At 37.1% G+C, this 20,027-nt stretch overlaps 1 protein-coding gene across 7 annotated transcripts in view; it reads right to left on the bottom strand.

The window, feature by feature from the left end:
* CHD2 (chromodomain helicase DNA binding protein 2) overlaps positions 1-20,027 on the bottom strand; it is a 142,850-nt gene that overhangs the window by 62,598 nt on the left and 60,225 nt on the right. For all 7 annotated transcript variants that reach the window (XM_060005483.2, XM_060005484.2, XM_060005482.2 and 4 more), the window contains 3 exons: positions 18,722-18,811; positions 17,663-17,853; positions 8,821-9,009 (listed from right to left, as the gene is read on the bottom strand). In XM_060005483.2, coding sequence (XP_059861466.1) covers positions 8,821-9,009; positions 17,663-17,853; positions 18,722-18,811 — 470 coding nt within the window. The remainder of the gene's footprint in view (positions 1-8,820; positions 9,010-17,662; positions 17,854-18,721; positions 18,812-20,027) is intronic.

The following is a 20,027-nucleotide window of genomic DNA, read 5'->3' as shown; positions in this document are numbered from 1 at the left end:
TGTTTATTGATGAATCAATAATCATACAAAAATATTGAAATCGTACCAATAAGTCTCATTGGTCAAACCTTTGAAGGAAGATAGATAATCCATTTTTTCTTTTGAAAACGTCAAAAATTCAACATGGATGAACCTTGAACACACTATGTTGTGTGAGATAAGTCAGACAGAGATAGACAAGTAACGTATGATATCATGTATATGTGGAATCTAAAACAGCCAAACTGAAAGTAAAATAGTGGTTACCAGGGGGCGGGGAGTGGGGGATAGGACAGATGTTTAAGGGTACAAACCTGGAATGGGTAGTAAATAATCCCTAGAGATCTAATGCACAGTACAGTGAATACAGACAACAACAATGTATTATATAATCATCAACCTTGCTAAGAGACTAGATTTAACAATCCAACCACTAAAAAGAAGGGATCATCATGTAATGTGATAGAGGGGCTAATTATCACAATGGCCATCAGATTAAAATATATGAATGCATCAGATTAACATGCTACACACCTTAAACTGTACAACATTATATGTCAAATGTACAGTCAGCCATCCGCATCCACAGGTTCCACACCTGCAAATACAGAGAGCCAACTATACTTTGCCATTTTATGTAAGGAACTTAAGGATCCATAGATTTTGGTATCCGAGCGGAGGGCCAGGGGGCTCCCTGGAACCAAACCCCTGTAGTTACCAAGGGACAACTGTATTTCAATTTAAAAAAACAGTAAATAGATGAAAAATTTTAAATTCGAAAATCAGAAAGAACCATGCATTTATTCTGTCTTTCCTATATGAACTGTTCCTCATTGATGTGGGGAAGTTTCTTTTTACAGAAGTATTCCACCTAATAAACAAAGGAGTAACAAAAGTTGAATATTACCACTTTGTAATCCCTAATGAATTAATGATCTAGGCAATGCTCATCAACATTTGCTAATATCACAAGAAGACAACCTCCTATGATAGACTGCATTCTGTGAAATACACGGATTCTGGGTCTAACCAACCTTCTACACTTATCTGTGAATGTAAAGGAAACAATGTGTTCTCAGGAAAATATTAAATGATGCCATGGAGCTGGAATGAGCAAAATCCAGGCTGTGAAAAAAATTTATGGAACACAAACCCAGTTTCTTCACTCAAAAATTTAGAAGGACAGAGGGGAAAATGACTTAAAATAAACTTAAGAGATACGTCAACCAATCATCATGTATGGAGCTTACTTAGATCCCAATGCAAACAAGCAAAATGTGTGTGTGTGTGTGTCTAGGACAACCAGGAAAACGTAAACACTCACTGTACATTATAAAAATAGTAAGGAATTACTGGGGGGGGGGGGGTTAGGCATAATAAAAATAGTATTGAAATTATGCTTAACTTTTTTTAATTGAGGTATAGAACATCATATTCGTTTCAGATGCATAAAACATGATGAGATATTTGTATACATTGCAGAATGATCACCACAATGTCTAGTTACCATCCATCACCATAAATAGCTACAACTTTTTTTCCCTTGTGATGAGGACTTTTATGATCTACTCTCTTGCATATTTCAAAAAAAAAATGCACTTCAGAATTATTAATTATTGTCACCATGCTGTACATTTCATCCCCGTGACATACATTTCATAGCTGAAGTCTGTAACCTTTTGACTCCCTTCACCCATTTCTCTCACCATCCTCAACACCTGGCTCTGGCAACCACCAATCTGCTCCATGAGCTTGGGGGGTTTTGGGGTTTTTTTTACTTAACTCTTAAGAGTCCTTATTTTTTAGAGATATACAGAAACACTTATGATTTGGACCTGGAATATGTTTCGTATGACCTGGGGGTGGAAATGGGGATGCAAAAGAAGATACAGGTGAACTAAGACTGGCCAGGAGTCAGTAAATATAAAAGCTGGATTATGGATACACACCATTCTATTTTTGTATGTATTTGAGATTTCGCACAATAAAAAGATTTTTAAAACTCAAGGCAGAAATAGTTAATCAAGTCCAGGAAGCACAGAGAGTGCCATACAGGATAAATCCAAGGAGAAATATGCCAAGACACATATTAAACAAACTGTCAAAAATTAAATAAAAGAAAACATATTAAAAGCAGCAAGGGAAAAACAACAAATAACACACAAGGGAATCCCCATAAGGTTAACAGCTGATCTTTCAGCAGGAACTCTGCAAGCCAGAAGGGACTGGCAGGACATATTTAAAGTGATGAAGGAGAAAAACCTGCAACCAAGATTACTCTACCCAGCAATGATCTCATTCAGATTTGATGGAGAAATTAAAACCTTTACAGACAAGCAAAGGCTGAGACAGTTCAGCACCACCAAAGCAGCTTTACAACAAATGCTAAAGGAACTTCTCTAGGCAAGAAACACAAGAGAAGGAAACGACCTACAATAACAAACCCAAAACAATTAAGAAAATGGGAATAGGAACATAAATATCGATAATTACCTTAAATGTAAATGGACTAAATGCTCCCACCAAAAGACACAGATTGGCTGAATAGATACAAAAACAAGACCCATATATGTGCTGTCTACAAGAGACCCACTTCAGACCTAGAAACACATACAGACTGAAAGTAAGGGGATGGAAAAAGATATTCCATGCAAATGGAAACCAAAAGAAAGCTGGAGTAGCAATTCTCGTATCAGACAAAATAGACTTTAAAATAAAGAATATTACAAGAGCAAAGAAAGACACTACATAATGATCAAGGGATCGATCAAAGAAGAAAATATAACAATTGTAAATATTTATGCACCCAACATAGGAGCACCTCAATACATAAGACAAATACTAACAGCCATAAAAGGGGAAATCGATAGTAACACATTCATAGTAGGGGACTTTAACACCCCACTTTCACCAATGGACAGCTCATCCAAAATGAAAATAAATAAGGAAACACAAGCTTTAAATGATACATTAAACAAGATGGACTTAGTTGATATTTATAGGACATTCCATCCAAAAACAACAGAATACACATTTTTCTCAAGTGCTCATGGAACATTCTCCAGGTTAGAGCATATCTTGGGTCACAAATCAAGCCTCGGTAAATTTAAGAATATTGAAATTGTATCAAGTATCTTTTCCGACCACAATGCTATGAGACTAGATATCAATTACAGGAAAAGATCTGTAAAAATTACAAACACATGGAGGCTAAACAATACACTACTTAATAACGAAGTGATCACTGAAGAAATCAAAGAGGAAATCAAAAAATACCTAGAAACAAATGACAATGGAGACACGATGACCAAAAACCTATGGGATGCAGCAAAAGCAGTTCTAAGAGGGAAGTTTATAGCAACACAAACCCACCTTAAGAAACAGGAAACATTTCGAATAAACAACCTAACTTTGCACCTAAAGCAATTAGAGAAAGAAGAACAAAAAACCCCCAAAGTTAGCAGAAGGAAAGAAATCATAAAAATCAGATCAGAAATAAATGAAAAAGAAATGAAGGAAATGATAGCGAAGATCAATAAAACTAAAAGCTGGTTCCTTGAGAAGACAAACAAAATTGATAAACCATTAGCCAGACTCATCAAGAAAAAAAGGGAGAAGACTCAAATCAATAGAATTAGAAATGAAAAAGGAGGAGTTAACAACTGACACTGCAAAAATACAAAATATCATGAGAGATTACTACAAGCAACTCTATGCCAATAAAATGGACAACGTGGAAGAAATGGACAAATTCTTAGAAATGCACAACCTGCCAAGACTGAATCAGGAAGAAATAGAAAATAAGAACAAACCAATCAAAAGCACTGAAATTGAAACTGTGATTAAAAATCTTCCAACAAACAAAAGCCCAGGACCAGATGGCTTCACAGGCAAATTCTATCAAACATTTAGAGAAGAGCTAACACCTATCCTATAGGCCAATATCACTGATGAACATAGATGCAAAAATCCTCAACAAAATACTAGCAAACAGAATCCAACAGCACATTAAAAGGATCATACACCATGATCAAGTGGGATTTATCCCAGGGACGCAAGGATTCTTCAATATACGCAAATCAATCAACGTGATACACCATATTAACAAATTGAAGGAGAAAAACCATATGATCATCTCAACAGATACAGAGAAAGCTTTCGACAAAATTCAACACCCATTTATGATAAAAACCCTGCAGAAAGTAGGCACAGAGGGAACTTTCCTCAACATAATAAAGGCCATATATGACAAACCCACAGCCAACTTCATCCTCAATGGTGAAAAACTGAAAGCATTTCCGCTAAGATCAGGAACAAGACAAGGTTGCCCACTCTCACCACTCTTATTCAACATAGCTTTGGAAGTTTTAGCCACAGCAATCAGAGAAGAAAAGGAAATAAAAGGAATCCAAATCGGAAAAGAAGAAGTAAAGCTGTCACTGTTTGCAGATGACATGATACTTACTATACATAGAGAATCCTAAAGATGCTACCAGAAAACTACTAGAGCTAATCAATGAATCTGGTAAAGTAGCAGGATACAAAATTAATGCACAGAAATCTCTGGCATTCCTATACACTAATGATGAAAAATCTGAAAGTGAAATCAAGAGAACACTCCCATTTACCATTGCAACAAAAAGAATAAAATATCTAGGAATAAACCTACCTAAGGAGACAAAAGACCTGCATGCAGAAAATTATAAGACACTGATGAAACAAATTAAAGATGATACAAATAGATGGAGAGATATACCATGTTCTTGGATTGGAAGAATCAACATTGTGAAAATGACTCTACTACCCAAAGCAATCTACAGATTCAATGCAATCCCTATCAAACTACCACTGGCATTTTTCACAGAATTAGAACAAAAAATTTCACAATTTGTATGGAAACACAAAAGATCCCGAATAGCCAGAGCAATCTTGAGAACGAAAAACAGAGCTGGAGGAATCAGGCTCCCTGACTTCAGACTATACTACAAAGCTATAGTAATCAAGACAGTATGGTACTGGCACAAAAACAGAAAGATAGATCAATGGAACAGGATAGAAATCCCAGAGATAAACCCACGCACATATGGTCACCTTATCTTTGATAAAGCAGGCAGGAATGTACAGTGGAGAAAGGATAGCCTCTTCAATAAGTGGTGCTGGGAAAACTGGACAGGTACATGTAAAAGTATGACATTAGATCACTCCCTAGCACCATACACAAAAATAAGCTCAAAATGGATTAAAGACCTAAATGTAAGGCCAGAAACTATCAATCTCTTAGAGGAAAACATAGGCAGAACACTCTATGACATAAATCACAGCAAGATCCTTTTTGACCCACCTCCTAGAGAAATGGAAATAAAAACAGAAATAAACAAATGGGACCTAATGAAACTTAAAAGCTTTTGCACAGCAAAGGAAACCATAAACAAGACCAAAAGACAACCCTCAGAATGGGAGCAAATATTTGCATATGAAGCAACTGACAAAGATTAATCTCCAAAGTTTACAAGCAGCTCATGCAGCTCAATAACAAAAAAACAAAAAACCCAATCCAAAAATGGGCAGAAGACCTAAACAGACATTTCTCCAAAGAACATATACAGACTGCCAACAAACACATGAAAGAATGCTCAACATCATTAATCATTAGAGAAATGCAAATCAAAACTACAATGAGATATCATCTCACACCAGTCAGAATGGCCATCATCAAAAAATCTAGAAACAATAAATGCTGGACAGGGTGTGGAGAAAAGGGAACACTCTTGCACTGCTGGTGGGAATGTGAATTGGTAGAGCCACTATGGAGAACAGTATGGAGGTTCCTTAAAAAACTACTAATAGAACTACCATATGACCCAGCAATCCCACTACTGGGCATATACCCTGAGAAAGCCAAAATTCAAAAAGAGTCATGTACCAAAAAGTTCATTGCAGCTCTATTTACAATAGCCCGGAGATGGAAACAACCTAAGTGTCCATTATCGGATGAATGGATAAAGAAGATGTGGCACATATATACAATGGAATATTACTCAGCCATAAAAAGAAATGAAATTGAGCTATTTGTAATGAGGTGGACAGACCTAGAGTCTGTCATACAGAGTGAAGTCAGAAAGAGAAAGACAAATACCGTATGCTAACACATATATATGGAATTTAAGAAAAAAAAATGTCATGAAGAACCTAGGGGTAAGACAGGAATAAAGACACAGACCTACTAGAGAACGGACTTGAGGATATGGGGAGAGGGAAGGGTGAGCTGTGACAAAGAGACAGAGAGGCATGGACATATATACACTACCAAACATAAGGTAGGTAGCTAGTGGGAAGCAGCCGCATAGCACAGGGAGATCAGCTCGGTGCTTTGTGACTGCGTGGAGGGGTGAGATAGGGAGGGTGGGAGGGAGGGAGACGCAAGGAGGAAGAGATATGGGATCATATGTGTATGTATAACTGATTCAGTTTGTTATAATGCAGAAACTAACACAGCATTGTAAAGCAATTATACTCCAATAAAGATGTAAAAAAATTTTTAAAAATTTAAAAAAATCAAGGCAGTGTTAAGCAAAAAAGTTGGATAGTAATTTTTGAAAATTAAATTCTTGTTTTTATTCAGTTGTATTAATTAAGAACAAGCAGGGAGTAAATTGGTACAGCCACTATGGAGAACAGTATGGAGCTTCCTTAAAAAACTAAAAATAGAACTACCATACGACCCAGCAATCCCACTACTGGGCATGTACCCTGAGAAAACCATAATTCAAAAAGAGTCATGTACCACAACATTCATTGCAGCACTATTTATAGTAGCCAGGACATGGAAGCAACCTAAGTGTCCATCGACAGAGGAATAGAAGATGTGGCACATATATACAATCGAATATTACTCGGCCATAAAAAGAAATGAAATTGAGTTATTTGTAGTGAGATGGATGGACCTAGAGACTGTCATACAGAGTGAAGTAGTCAGAAAGAGAAAAACAAATACCGTATGCTAACACATATATATGGAATCTAAAAAGAAAGGGTTGGGGGGGTTCTGAAGAACCTAGGGGCAGGACAGGACTAAAGACGCAGACATAGAGAATGGACTTGAGGACACGGGAAGGGGGAAGGGTAAGCTGGGACGAAGTGAGAGTGGCATGGACATATATACACTACCAAAGGTAAAACAGATAGCTAGGGGGAAGCAGCCGCATAGCACAGGGAGATCAGCTCAGTGCTTTGTGACCACCTAGAGGGGTGGGATAGGGAGGGTGGGAGGGAGACGCAAGAGGGAGGGGATACGGGGATGTATGTATACATACAGCTGATTCACTTTGTTATACAGCAGCAACTAACACAACATTATAAAGCAATTATACTCCAGTAACAATGTTAAAAAAAAAAAAAAGCAAGGAGTATCATTAGAAAGATTACCAGACCTCTAACTTTAAAAGACTGTAATTTTCATGACAATACAATTATTTCCAATCATTCCAGATCCAACTTTAAATCATCAAAACTGAAAGCCCATGACAAGTACCTTATATACCACCCTCTGTCTCAAACCCACCATTTTACCTTTAACATATTATAACCTAAACCAAGTCCATAACCTGCCCATGCCACTTGGAGTGCTAGAAGAAGAGTCTTCACCCTTTGGTACAGAGGTGAGTGCTTTTCCTTCTGAACTTCCACACTCCCCTGCATATGCCTCAGTTATAAACAACACTTTGTATTATTTGTCTCTAGTCTGTCTTCTCTACTAAACAACAGGCTTCTGACAGGAACACATTCCATTCACGTTCATATTTCCAGTATCTAGCAAAATGCCTCGCATGTTGCAGAACTTGAAGCAAATGACTGAATGAATGGCAGAGAAGAGAATGAGTAAAGCATGCCTGTTTATTAGCAGGGGGATAAGCCTAAGAACATATATTTCAGACCACTAAGATAATGAAAAGTACTGTGCAAATTCTCACCTAAAAAAGAAAGAACAGTAAATCTTCCTCTTTCTGACCATAAATAAATTGCTACTTAAATCTGTCTTGAGGCTTCACTGGAAAAGGCAGTTTATTTGTCGGTTATATATCTCATGGCTTCCTGGTACTGATCTTTTTTTTTTTAATTTATTTATTTATTTCTTATTATTTATTTTTGGCTGTGTTGGGTCTTTGTTGCTGCGCGCAGGCTTTCTCTAGTTGCGGCGAGCGAGCGGGGGATACTCGTTGCAGTAAACGGGCTTCTCATTGCAGTGGCTTCTCTTGCTGCAGAGCACAGGCTCTAGGCATGCGGGCTTCAGTAGTTGTGGCACGTGGGCTGAGTAGTTGTGCCTTGCAGGCTCTAGAGCACAGGCTTAGTAGTTGTGGCACACGGGCTTAGTTGTTCCGTGGCATGTGGGATCTTCCCAGACCAAGGCTTGAACCCATGTTCCCTGCATTGGCAGGCAGATTTTTAACCACTGCGCCACCAGGGGAGCCCCCTGGTACTGATCTTTTTTTAAAACAAAAAATTTATTTATTTTATTTATTTATTTTTGGCTGCGCTGGGTCTTCACTGCTGCATTTGGTCTTTCTCTAGTTGTGGCGAGCGGGGGCTACTCCTCACTGTGGTGCATGGGTTTCTCATTGCGGTGGCTTCTCTTGTTGTGGAGCACGGGCTCTAGGGTGCACAGGCTTCAGTAGTTGTGGCTCGCAGGGTTAGTTGCTTCACAGCATGTGGGATCTTCCCGGACCAGGGATCGAACCCGTGTCCTCTGCATTGGCAGGCGGATTCTTAACCATTGCACCACAAGGGAAGTACCCCTGGTACTGATCCTAATCCCACTCAGGCTTAACCCAGCCAATAACTTACTTGTAATACTGTTTCTGAAGGGCTGACATCTCCACCCTGAGAATCTGTTCCACTTTGGCAGGAAGGGATTTCTCCACATCTTTTTTCACTCTCCGGAGAAGGAAAGGCTCTAGCACCTTATGAAGACTCTGATAGCCATTCTCTCTCCCTTTCCCATGGTCTTCCTCAAAATCTTCCCAGAACTCAAACCTAGAGATGACATAGTATAGTGTTACTTAATTACAAAGAAGAAAAAAAACATTTTTCCAACTAAAATTTCTTTTTTAAGGAACCAAATAGGAAAAAAAATCTGTTAAAAAAAAAAGAGTCTTCCCTATAAGGAAAAATAAATTTTATCAGTCACTAGCTCTTGAATACGAGAGGGGAAAACAAAAAGGCAAGGGAAAACCAACTCAATCAATTCCATCAGTCTACACTAGATAACAGCAGGTTTCCAATTCTGAGACTGGATCTAGAGTTCACAAAATATTTCAGTATATCATGCAAGTAGTATGTAAGTAACATAATAAGTTACTGTGATAAAATGTTAGGCAGAAAAATTAATCATAAGGTATCTTTTAATAAGCTGCAATTTACTGGGAAAACAAAATTCAGAGGTCAAAGAATAATTAGTGGTGATATTACAGCTATCACTGGTCAGAGGTACAAGTTATACAGCTTCCATCAGTAATCCTCACTGCTCATAGATTAAAAAGTTAATGGATTATAATGACAGTAAACAAGTGACAGCCCCCAGACAAGAAGAGCAATATAAGTGATACAACTTAATACTAATAGAACTTGGAGACACAAAATTTATTAATGAATTTTAAAATGTTATCACCCGTAATAATTTTGCCTGAACTCTACAGATAAAAGTTTCTCCTGTTTAAATCTTAATTTAACCATCTTTGGGTCACTAAAGGATTTGTGGCAGAAATCCAGTACGGGACATTATGATCAAATTTCTTTCAAAAATAAAAATTGAAAGAAATTTATTTCATGAGGCTTAGGAAAATATGCTCTGACTTGCTACTAGAAAGCCAGCAAAGCACTTGGAAGAAGTTGTTTAGTTTTGTGTGCAGACTGGAGCCCAGTGCGTGAGGTGCTGCCCCATGGTCTGCTTTCTGACACCAGGAGGCCCAGCTCTGCTGAGGCCAGTGAAGTCCCAGAATGATAAACTCAGTGACTCGACATTACCAAGAGCTATGTAATACGCTCTCTGATAAGACAGAAAGTCAAAGACAGCAAATGCCAACACTGTCACCGGGCTAAAGGATGTCAAGAGAGTCTGCTGCCATTGTCATTTCTGAACTCATGAATGGCCAAGCATTTCATCAGGCACTAGGGGCATCAGTATCAGCCCTAGTGACAGCTGGTAATGCCTGAAACAACCGTGTTCGGAGAAGCAGACAAAATGATCTTTTGGGGTAGAGATCTATAAACATAATTAATGCTTCTAGCTCAACAAAACTAAAGTAAACTGTATTTTGTCACACTGCTATGAAGATACTCTAGGAACATAAAATAAAATGAAGAGTTAAAACTGATAAGAGGATTAAAAGGAACAATGTAAACTAAGCTATGTTAATACCATCTCACACACAAAATGCATGAGGCAACTGGAAATGAGGGACCATCACTATATATCAGGCCATTTTCTGAAGAACTGGGAGATAATTTCAAGAGAATGTTTTAATTTATGTAACACATATTATAATTAATTAAAACTTTACTAGTCTAAAAACTTAAATAATGAACTTTTTTTTTTTTTTACAAGACTTACTTCCCCTACTGTTTTAGGGAACAAATATTTTCACCCACCTAGTGTACTCTTACTACATTAAAGGAGTTAATATGAGATACTATTTCTTCATATACACATTGAATTATTTATGAACTACCTGTGGCTGCTTTCTGTCTATACAGCAGATGAGTAGCTGTGACAGAGACCATAATGCCTACAAGTTGAAAATGTTTACTACCAGGTTCTTTAAGAAAAAGTTTGCTGTTCCCTGCAATAGACAACCGTCAATTTATAACACCACATATATAAAAGGTATATGGTCATCGTGGTGAACTTATAATGATACCACACCACAGCCTAGAGAGTCATTATTTTAGTTATTTCCCTGTTAATCAACTTCTGTATTTAACATGTCTCTCACCAAAGTAGAAACAATTTTGATCATTTAAATTTTCCAGACCATGGGATTTTAGAAAAATAGAAGCTCACTCTACTGAGGAATAGCAAAGAAAAAAATTAAATCAAAGCAGTGAGAATGTTATACTAGAAGTCATGAGATAAATATGTGAAAGGAAAAGTGCAAAAAAATTCACAGACTGGCCTAGACAGCAGAAGCAAAAGTAAAAAAAGATTTCAACACTAAGAGGTAAGATCTCTGAAAATTATCAAACTGAGTTATTTTGTAGGGTGGGCATGAAGTACATATGTGCACATGATTATCTTTATAAGCTGAACTCTTTGATGTAGTCATAGCTCTATCTTTAATACCAAGCTCCATGCTTTGCAAAATACTACATACAAAACAAAGTGGCTCACTGATATATACCTATAATAAGGGTACTAACAACATACAGTAAGGGTAGGCTCCTGGCCAGAGCCGCCATGCAGGAAAGGTGCTCAGACTGACTCTGCACAAAGGAAACAGCATTTTAGTTGGTTAAAAAGACGACTAACTTTTGGATGTTGAGAACAACGGCCTATCACAGTTGAGGAGGGGAGAGTCCAGAAGTTACCTGAGCAAACCTAATTCTCTTCTGTACAATAACAATTCTTCAGTGGATCATTTCCTTAAAAAGAACAAATGGTTGTATAGAGCCATAATGAACCTCAGAAACTACCACTAAGGGTGGGGAAAATACTTCACAGGATTTGTCATCCACACAGTAAGCTCAGGCAGAAATAAAGGAAAATCTCCACTCCTTAACTAATGGGTTTCCTTCTTATACACGCATCTTTGTGAAAAATAATGTTTTTTTAAAAATGTTTGAAAATAATAATGTTTTAAAAACAAAGTTTGCAAAGAGAAAAGCCTCTCTTACACACACACACAGTGCATCTCTAACCCCAATCCATCCTTCAATAAGTAATCCAACTGGCCATATGGAAAACTTTGGCAGACACTATCGGAAGGATCATCTCTAATGGAAAAAGTAATTCAAAGTTCCTCTCTTTCCAAAACGTAGCCCATGCTGGGTGGAATGCCACAGGTGCTTAACAGCAACAAAAAATGAATTATGGCCATTTAGGAGCCAAAATCCCTACCATCCACTTCAGTAGCCAAGTACAGAAGGGCAAATCTTAGCTAATCATTCATTGGAGGAAACTAGGCATCACATTTCTTTTTCTAAATATCAAGCACATATGTTCCCATAGTGCCTCAAGATCCCTACTATGTAGAATGCTTTTAGTTCATCTCAGTGGTGCTATGAAGGATGCACTATTTCTCTTAGAATTTGAAGTTTAAAGGACATTGGCCTCGGTCACAGAAGACCAGAAACTGAACTCAGTCCACCCACTTATTAACCGTGTGATATGAGACACATTTTCATCATCTCTCTACGATAGCATATTCTTATTACAATCTGAGGCTAAACGTATAGAGTGTATCAAAAATTAGATATGAGAAAACAATATAAAAACTATAAAGTAATATACATGAAAATTCTTATCCATTTCAGAAAACAAAGATTAATAACTAATAATTGATACCCCCACTGTCTCTAAACTTTTATACATTATCTATTTGTTTTACAGCACATATAACCTTTGAAAAGCACACTTTATAAAAACATGGGCTTCTGCTAATACATGATGGACAGGGTATTCATTACAGAATGGATACAATGTTCAAAAAGAGAAGGGGGCAACTGCCTCCCTCCTCAGAAAGGTGACTACTGTTGACTTAACAGAGCTCTATGGAAGGAACAGAGGATCCAGGTGAGCAGGAAACAGGACAGGCAAAAGATTAGCAGTGAGACGAGGTGGGGAGGGTGGAGGAGGACAGAATGAGCAATGTGGGAAGAACTGAGGAACCCGCTCACGTAGTGCTTCTCAACTGGTGGTAATTTTGCCCCTCTGGGGTACACTTGGCAATGCTGCAAGACATTTTTGGTTGTCCCAACTGAGTCATTTCTGGCATGTAGTGGGTAGTGGACAAGGATGCTGTCAAACATCATATAATGCAAAGGAGAGCCCCCACTGTAAAAAAGAATTATCCAGCCCAAAATGTCAATAGTGCTAAGGTTGAGAAACCCTGTTCTAACGGAAGGCATAGGGAGCAGGGGTGCAGAGGGGCCTCCTCTCTCAGAAGCATACTATAGTGAGGATACCTGCAAAAAAGGAAACAGTCTAGGCCTGTTCTACTAACAGCTATAGTGAGCGCATGCATAATCAGAGTAGTCAAGTTTCTCTATCCATCTCCTGAAGAGTCTTAAACTACTCTTCAAAAATAAAGGTGAAGGGGGCTTCCCTGGTGGCGCAGTGGTTGAGAGTCTGCCTGCTGATGCAGGGGACGCGGGTTCGTGCCCCGGTCTGGGAAGATCCCACGTGCCGCGGAGCGGCTGGGCCCGTGAGCCATGGCCGCTGAGCCTGCGCGTCCGGAGCCTGTGCTCCGCAACGGGAGAGGCCACAACAGTGAGAGGCCCGCGTACCGCAAAAAAAAAAAAAGGGGAAGGGACTTCCCTGGTGGTACAGTGGTTAAGAATCCGGCTTCCAAGGCAGGGGACATGGGTTCGATCCCTGGTCCAGGAAGATCCCACATGCCTCAGAGCAACTAAGCCCATGTGCAACAACTACTGAGCCTGCGCTCTAGAGCCTGCAAGCCACAACTACTGAAGCTCGGATGACCTAGGTTTACAACACAAGGAAGGAGGTGAAAATGGAACTATGATGCAGAAAAGTTCCTATATTTTACCAAAATTAAATCAGTATTAATTTTAAGAAAATTGTGATAAGATGTATACACTAAAAACCTTAGAGCAACCACTACAAAATAAAACTTAAAAAAATCAATTAACAGAAGAATCTAAATGGAAAACTAAAAACTACTTGTTGAAACAAAAGAAGGCGGTAAGAAAGAAACAAAAAAGAAATATGACATACAGAGGGAAAAAGCAAAATAGCAGACATAAATCCAACCATATCAATAATTACATTAAATGTGAATGAACTAAATACTCCAACCAAAAGGCAGAGATTGTCTAACTAGAGAAAAAAGGAAGATCCAACTGTTAGCTGTCTATAAGAGACACATTTTAGACCCAAATAAACAGGTTCAAAGTAAAACAATGGAAAATAGTATTCCATGCAAACAGATACCAGAAGAGAGCTGAGGAGCTATAAGAAAATCAAAATAGACCTAAGGAACAGGAAATATTACTAAAGATAAAGAGGGACATTTTATAATGATAAAAAGGTCAATAAATCAGGAATATGTAACAAATACAAATGTGCACATACCTAACAACAGAACCCCCAAACTGACAGAACTGAAAGAAGTAGGTCATTCAACAACTGTAGTTAAATATTAAAATACTTCACTCTCAATTACTGATAGAACAACTAGACATGAAGTCAGCAAAGATACAGAAGGAAGACTATTAACCAAGTTGACTTAATGGACACTTATAGAATTCTACCCAACAAAAGCAGAATAAACATTATTCTTTTCAAGTACACATGGAATATATTCTCCAAGACAGAAAACATACTAGAGCATATAACAAGTAACAATTCATTTAAAGCATGTTCTCTAAGATAAAAGTAAACTACAGATCATTTGGGAAATAATTAAATATTTGGAAATTAAATAACATACTTCTCAAAAAAAAAAAAACCGCCATGCATGAAAGAAAAAGCCAAAAGAGATATTCAAAAATAGGTGAAACTGAATGAAAACAAAAACACAAGATATCAACATTTATGGGATGCAGCTAAAGTAGGACATGGGGGGAACCTATACTTTTAAGTACCTATATTGAGAAAAGGAAGAAAGAGACTTAAATCAATAATCTAAGCTTTCATCTTAAGAAAACAGAAAACAAGAAAATTAAATGAAAAACAAAGGAAGGCAATAATAAAAATGAGAGTAGAAATAAATGAAATTCTAAAATAGAGAAAAAAACAAAATAACGTCCAAAGCCAGTTTCTTTGAAAACATCCCCAAAATTGTTAAAAGCTTTACCTAAAAAGACCAAGAGATGAGACACAAAATTGCCATAATCAAAAAATTATTTAGATCAGTATTGATCCTTCAAAAATTAAAAGGATTATGAGGAAATACTACAGCTTTATGCCAACAAATTAGACAACTTAGATGAAATAAACAAATTGTCAGAAAGACACAAATTAACAAAACTAAGTCAAGATGCAATAGAAAACCTGAATAGACCTATAACTAGAAACAGAAATAGTCATTAAAAATTTTCCCACAAACAGAAGCTAAAGCTCACAAGGCAACACTGAGAATCCTAATCAAATATTTTAAAAACAAGTAACATAAATCTTAAACATTCTGACCAACTCGGATTTATCCCAGGAATAAAAGGTTGGCTTAATCTAAAAAGGAACTAATGTTACATACCATACTGGTAGAATAAACAGCAAAAACCACATGGTCACCTCAACAGGTAAAGAACAGCACATGACAAAATCCAACACTCAATTCATCACTCACTAGGAATTACAAGAAAACTTCCTCAACCTTATAAAGGGTGCCTAACAAAAATTCTGTAACATCCTACTCCCACCAATTCTACTCAACATGGAGGTTCTAGCCAGTACAATAAGGCAAAAGATAAAAGGCATCCACCTGCATTGGAGAAATGAAGTATTACAGCCTTTACTTAGAGAAGATCTGAGTCTAATATAAAGCACTTCAATATAGACTACTTAAAAAATAAAAATAAAAACCTCTTCAACTCAGAAGGCAAAAAATCCAATTGAAAAATGGGTAAAAGATTTGAACAGATATTTCACCAAAGATATACAAATGGCTAATGAACACAGGAAAAGATGTGTAATATTATTAGTCATTATACAAATGCAAGTCAGAACACAATGAGATACCACTACACATCCACCAGAAGAGCTAGAATCCAAAAGACTGACAATACACCAAGTATTGGTGATGATACAGACAAACTAGAAAAGTCAAACATTTCTGCTGAGGATATAAAATGGTACAGTCTCTTTGGAAAACAGCCGGTAGTTTCTTAAGTTAAATGTACACTTTCTGAACAACCTGGCAATTTCACTCCTATAGATCTAGTCATACGTCCACACAAAGACAAAATAATCCAAAACTGAAGCAATCCAAACATCCATCAACTGGTGACTGGATGTGCATACAATGGAATATCACTCCATAATAAGAAAATAACTCCTAATAAACTCTGTAACATGGGAGAATCTCAAAATTATTATGCTAAATAAAAGCAGCCAAAATCAAAACACTACTTATTAGGATTCAATTTAGATGAAATTTCTAGAAAAGGTAAATTCTCTAGAGATTAAAGCTGATTCGTGATTGCCTACGGCTAGAAGTTGAGGCAGAGATTAACTACAAACAGACAAGAGGGAACTTTTTTCAGTGAGGAAAATATTCTAAAAGTAGGTAATGGTGATGGTTGCACAATTCTATAAATTTACTAAAAAAATATTAATTTGTATATTTACAATGGTACATTTTATGGTATGTAAATTATATCCCAATAGGCTATTTAAAAAAAAAGGTAACACATGGGGAAAGGGACCATTTCTCTATTTGTTCAGTTTATGGCATACAGTAGGCACTCAAGTCTTTTCTAAATTAAAAAAAAAAAAAAAACTGTGGAGCATTTACCTGTCAATTTGACAACTCTCAATTTAACTGTTTACTGCATGCCAGGTACCATTCTAGGCAATGTGGACCACGGATGAATAAAGTAAATAAGATCTCTGCTACTTCTGAATGCATAATTTAATTAATGACATGGTATGAATGAGGAAATAAATGAAAAAGAGAAAGGTGCCATATAGAAAATAAAACGGGGTATGGATGATAAGCATGTCTGATAAGGAACTTGAGGTTCAGTGGTCTGAGGAGACCTCTAAAAGGAGGTGGTCATATAAGCTGAGGCAAAGATGTTAATAAGTGACTGGCCATATGAAGATAAGGAGGAGAAAAAACATTCCAGACAAAAAGAATAGCAATGCTTGGCATGTTAAAGGAACAGAAATATGGCCAGAATGGCTGGAGCACAATTAGTAATGGAGAAACTGGTATGAGATGGGTCAGACTAAGTACGGTATTCCAAATCAGGGTAAAGAATTTAGATTTCATTTTAAGTATCATTGAACACCAATGGATAATTTTAAGTTTTATGAAACGTGCATACCATCTTCCCCACAAAAATCTTTTCAGTAAAGATATTCCACAATTCTTTACTAAGTTAGATTTTAATGAGACCTAAACCCAGTGCTATTGTTATCAAAAGGTTAGATTTAAGATATCTTTTAATACTTGTCAGATTGTGTACCTCGTATACTTTTTTCAATTATATTGATCACCTTATAACAACAGGGAGAAGGTGTGATGTTTCCTATTTATCAATTATTTCCCCCAAAGCATTAAATGATTCAAATGTTTGGTAGACAGTATGCTTTCTTTCTTAACAGACTGATTTCTGAGCTTTCTATCATTTGTTATGAAACATTTTACTACTTTTGTTGCTGCTTCAATGCTTTGCTTTCCCCAAACCATGCCATCTGTTTTCCCTAAGGTTTACTAAAAAAGTTAAAGAGCATTGGCATTTCAGACATTCTAGCATCTTTTGAAACACATAGGAAGGAGCTTACTTCTCCGGCATAATAAAGTGCAGCAAGGACCAGAGCTCTTTGAGGGAATTCTGAAGAGGGGTCCCCGTAATCAGGAGCCTATGGTTGGACTTGAAATCAATCAGAGTTTTATACAATAAAGAGTCATCATTCTTCAACCGATGGGCTTCGTCCACTCCCAGAAAGGCCCAGTTAATACTGCCCAGCACAGTCTAAAGTAAAAACAAAACAGAACGAGCCACCAGGTCAGAAGGGAACCCAAAAGTACTTTCAAGTGTTAATTATCTCTGTACAAATACCATCACGAAGGTATACATAGAAACATTTATTCTTCACTGACTTAAAGTATATCAGGACTCTTCTGTTTATTCCGTTAGTTAACAGATTGGTGTCTACTCAAAAGAGCAGATCATCCTCTAAAAGCTATAGGGGGGGTCTTTTAGGCCAGGTTTTGCTGCATGCCTCAAAGTGAAAACACAAAAACTGGTATGCTGGGCAAAAACAACACAAAAACAAAAAATACATGATTTTGCAGTCTCTCCTTAATCAAGATTCTTCTCTGCCTATTCTCCACCCCAACCTTGAAGCACAGAAACACCAAGAGCCACCAAATTGCACTTGTTTATGCTTATTATCACCACTGGGATCACCTGGCACATACATTTCTTAGTAACTGTGGGAAGGAGATAATTTTAAGAGATTCATTTTTCTGTCCTCCTCCTCAGAGACCCTTACACAACATCTGTTCTGGAGAAATGCTTAATAATAAGATGGGAAGTACCTGAGAGGGCACTCAAGACCAGCTTCCAATGACTCACTAGAATCTCCAGTAAGTTACTGGCCTCAATCCCTTTCACCTATTTAATTCAATTGGCTTAGGTGACCCAAGGTCCCCTTCAACTGTAAGGTTCTGTTTATTTTCTAATAACCTTAATATTCTTCATGGATTTTTTTGTTTGTTCACTTGTTTGCTTTTTTTAAATACGAAAAGAAAAGTAACATGGCAAGGGGGAGGCAAAGACCCCATCATTTGGACAAGTCACACTCGAAAATTTAGCCTTTTGGTTACCAATTACACACCTTATCTTTTAAGAGGATCTCATATGTTGTTATAAGTGCATTGAACTTCAGCCTTTTGGTCTGACAGTGAATCCATTCATATTCTCGTATCTATAAGAGAAAACAATCATTAAGATATAATTTCTACCTTTACCTTTCTATATCACCAGCAAGTCTTATGACAGATGCAATAAATATACCAAATAAAAATTAAATCTGATTAGAATTTAATGAATACCTTATACATTCTAAACTGACCTAAGCAACCAAAGTATAGAGCAATATGAGTTAGAATTAAAAGATCTATCGTGGAGCAGCAAAAACTTTATTGCCAGAATTCAAATAAATTGTCACCTCCCTCTGCCCCCCTCCACCCCCGATATATTTGACCACAAAAATGCATTTCATCAGCAATTAAAACCCTGGTAACTTGAACTTATCTAGGGAATCTCCCAGAATAAGAACTTTCTTAAGGAAATACAATTTGATCATTCTTTGGGTAGGGCATATTTTTATTAGTAAATAAAACAAATTCCAACCTCTGGCTTGGTCAGAAATTTCATTAATCATACAGCAGAACGATGTGGCCCCCAAGAAAAAGGAAAGGGAGGCTTACAGGATGAAAATACAATTTAATATGAATGAAAATCACGTCAACGCAAAGGAACACAAAAACTAACATTCATACTGAAGTATAATATAATGTATTTAACTGGACACCCAGCAAGCACAATGGCCCATGACAGAGCTCCTACAGCTTGGTTGTCAAGTTAAGAACTGGAGGACAAGTCAAGGAGAGCTGCAGGGACTCACCACAAAGTGGGAAGAAGAACAAAGAAAAGGAGTACTGGAAAGAAAAGAAAATGTCCCTGATTTCACAGTTTTTTAGAGTTCACTTTCTTTGTCTTCACCTTTCAATGCAGTAGTGCTTGAAGCAATTCTGCACAATCTAGAACTTTTTTAATGGTTAACGAATGGATTAACAAACTTAAGAACTACTATAGACTTAGAAACTCAAAATTAGAGCAATGAAGTCTGCCAGAGTTTAGGTTAGAAAATTTTAATGAAAATATTTAATAAAAATGAATTTGCATTAGCATGGTAATATATGGTTGTAACATCTCTCTCAAACGTTGAGGACTCCTGATGGCTTGCTCTTATTATAAGCAATCCCCTAGAAACAGTTTATTCCAACATACACACAGTGGTAAAAAAGCACAGGTCTGGGACCAGACGTGTCTTTGTCCCAATCCCAGCTCTGCCACATTCCAGCTGGCCTGGGGACAAGTGTTAAACTCTCTGAGTCAATTTCTTTAACAGGAGATTG

The sequence above is a fragment of the Delphinus delphis genome, chromosome 2 (assembly GCF_949987515.2).
Source record: "Delphinus delphis chromosome 2, mDelDel1.2, whole genome shotgun sequence".
NCBI classification, from domain to species: Eukaryota; Metazoa; Chordata; class Mammalia; order Artiodactyla; family Delphinidae; genus Delphinus; species Delphinus delphis.
This window is presented reverse-complemented; position numbering and strand designations above follow the sequence as displayed.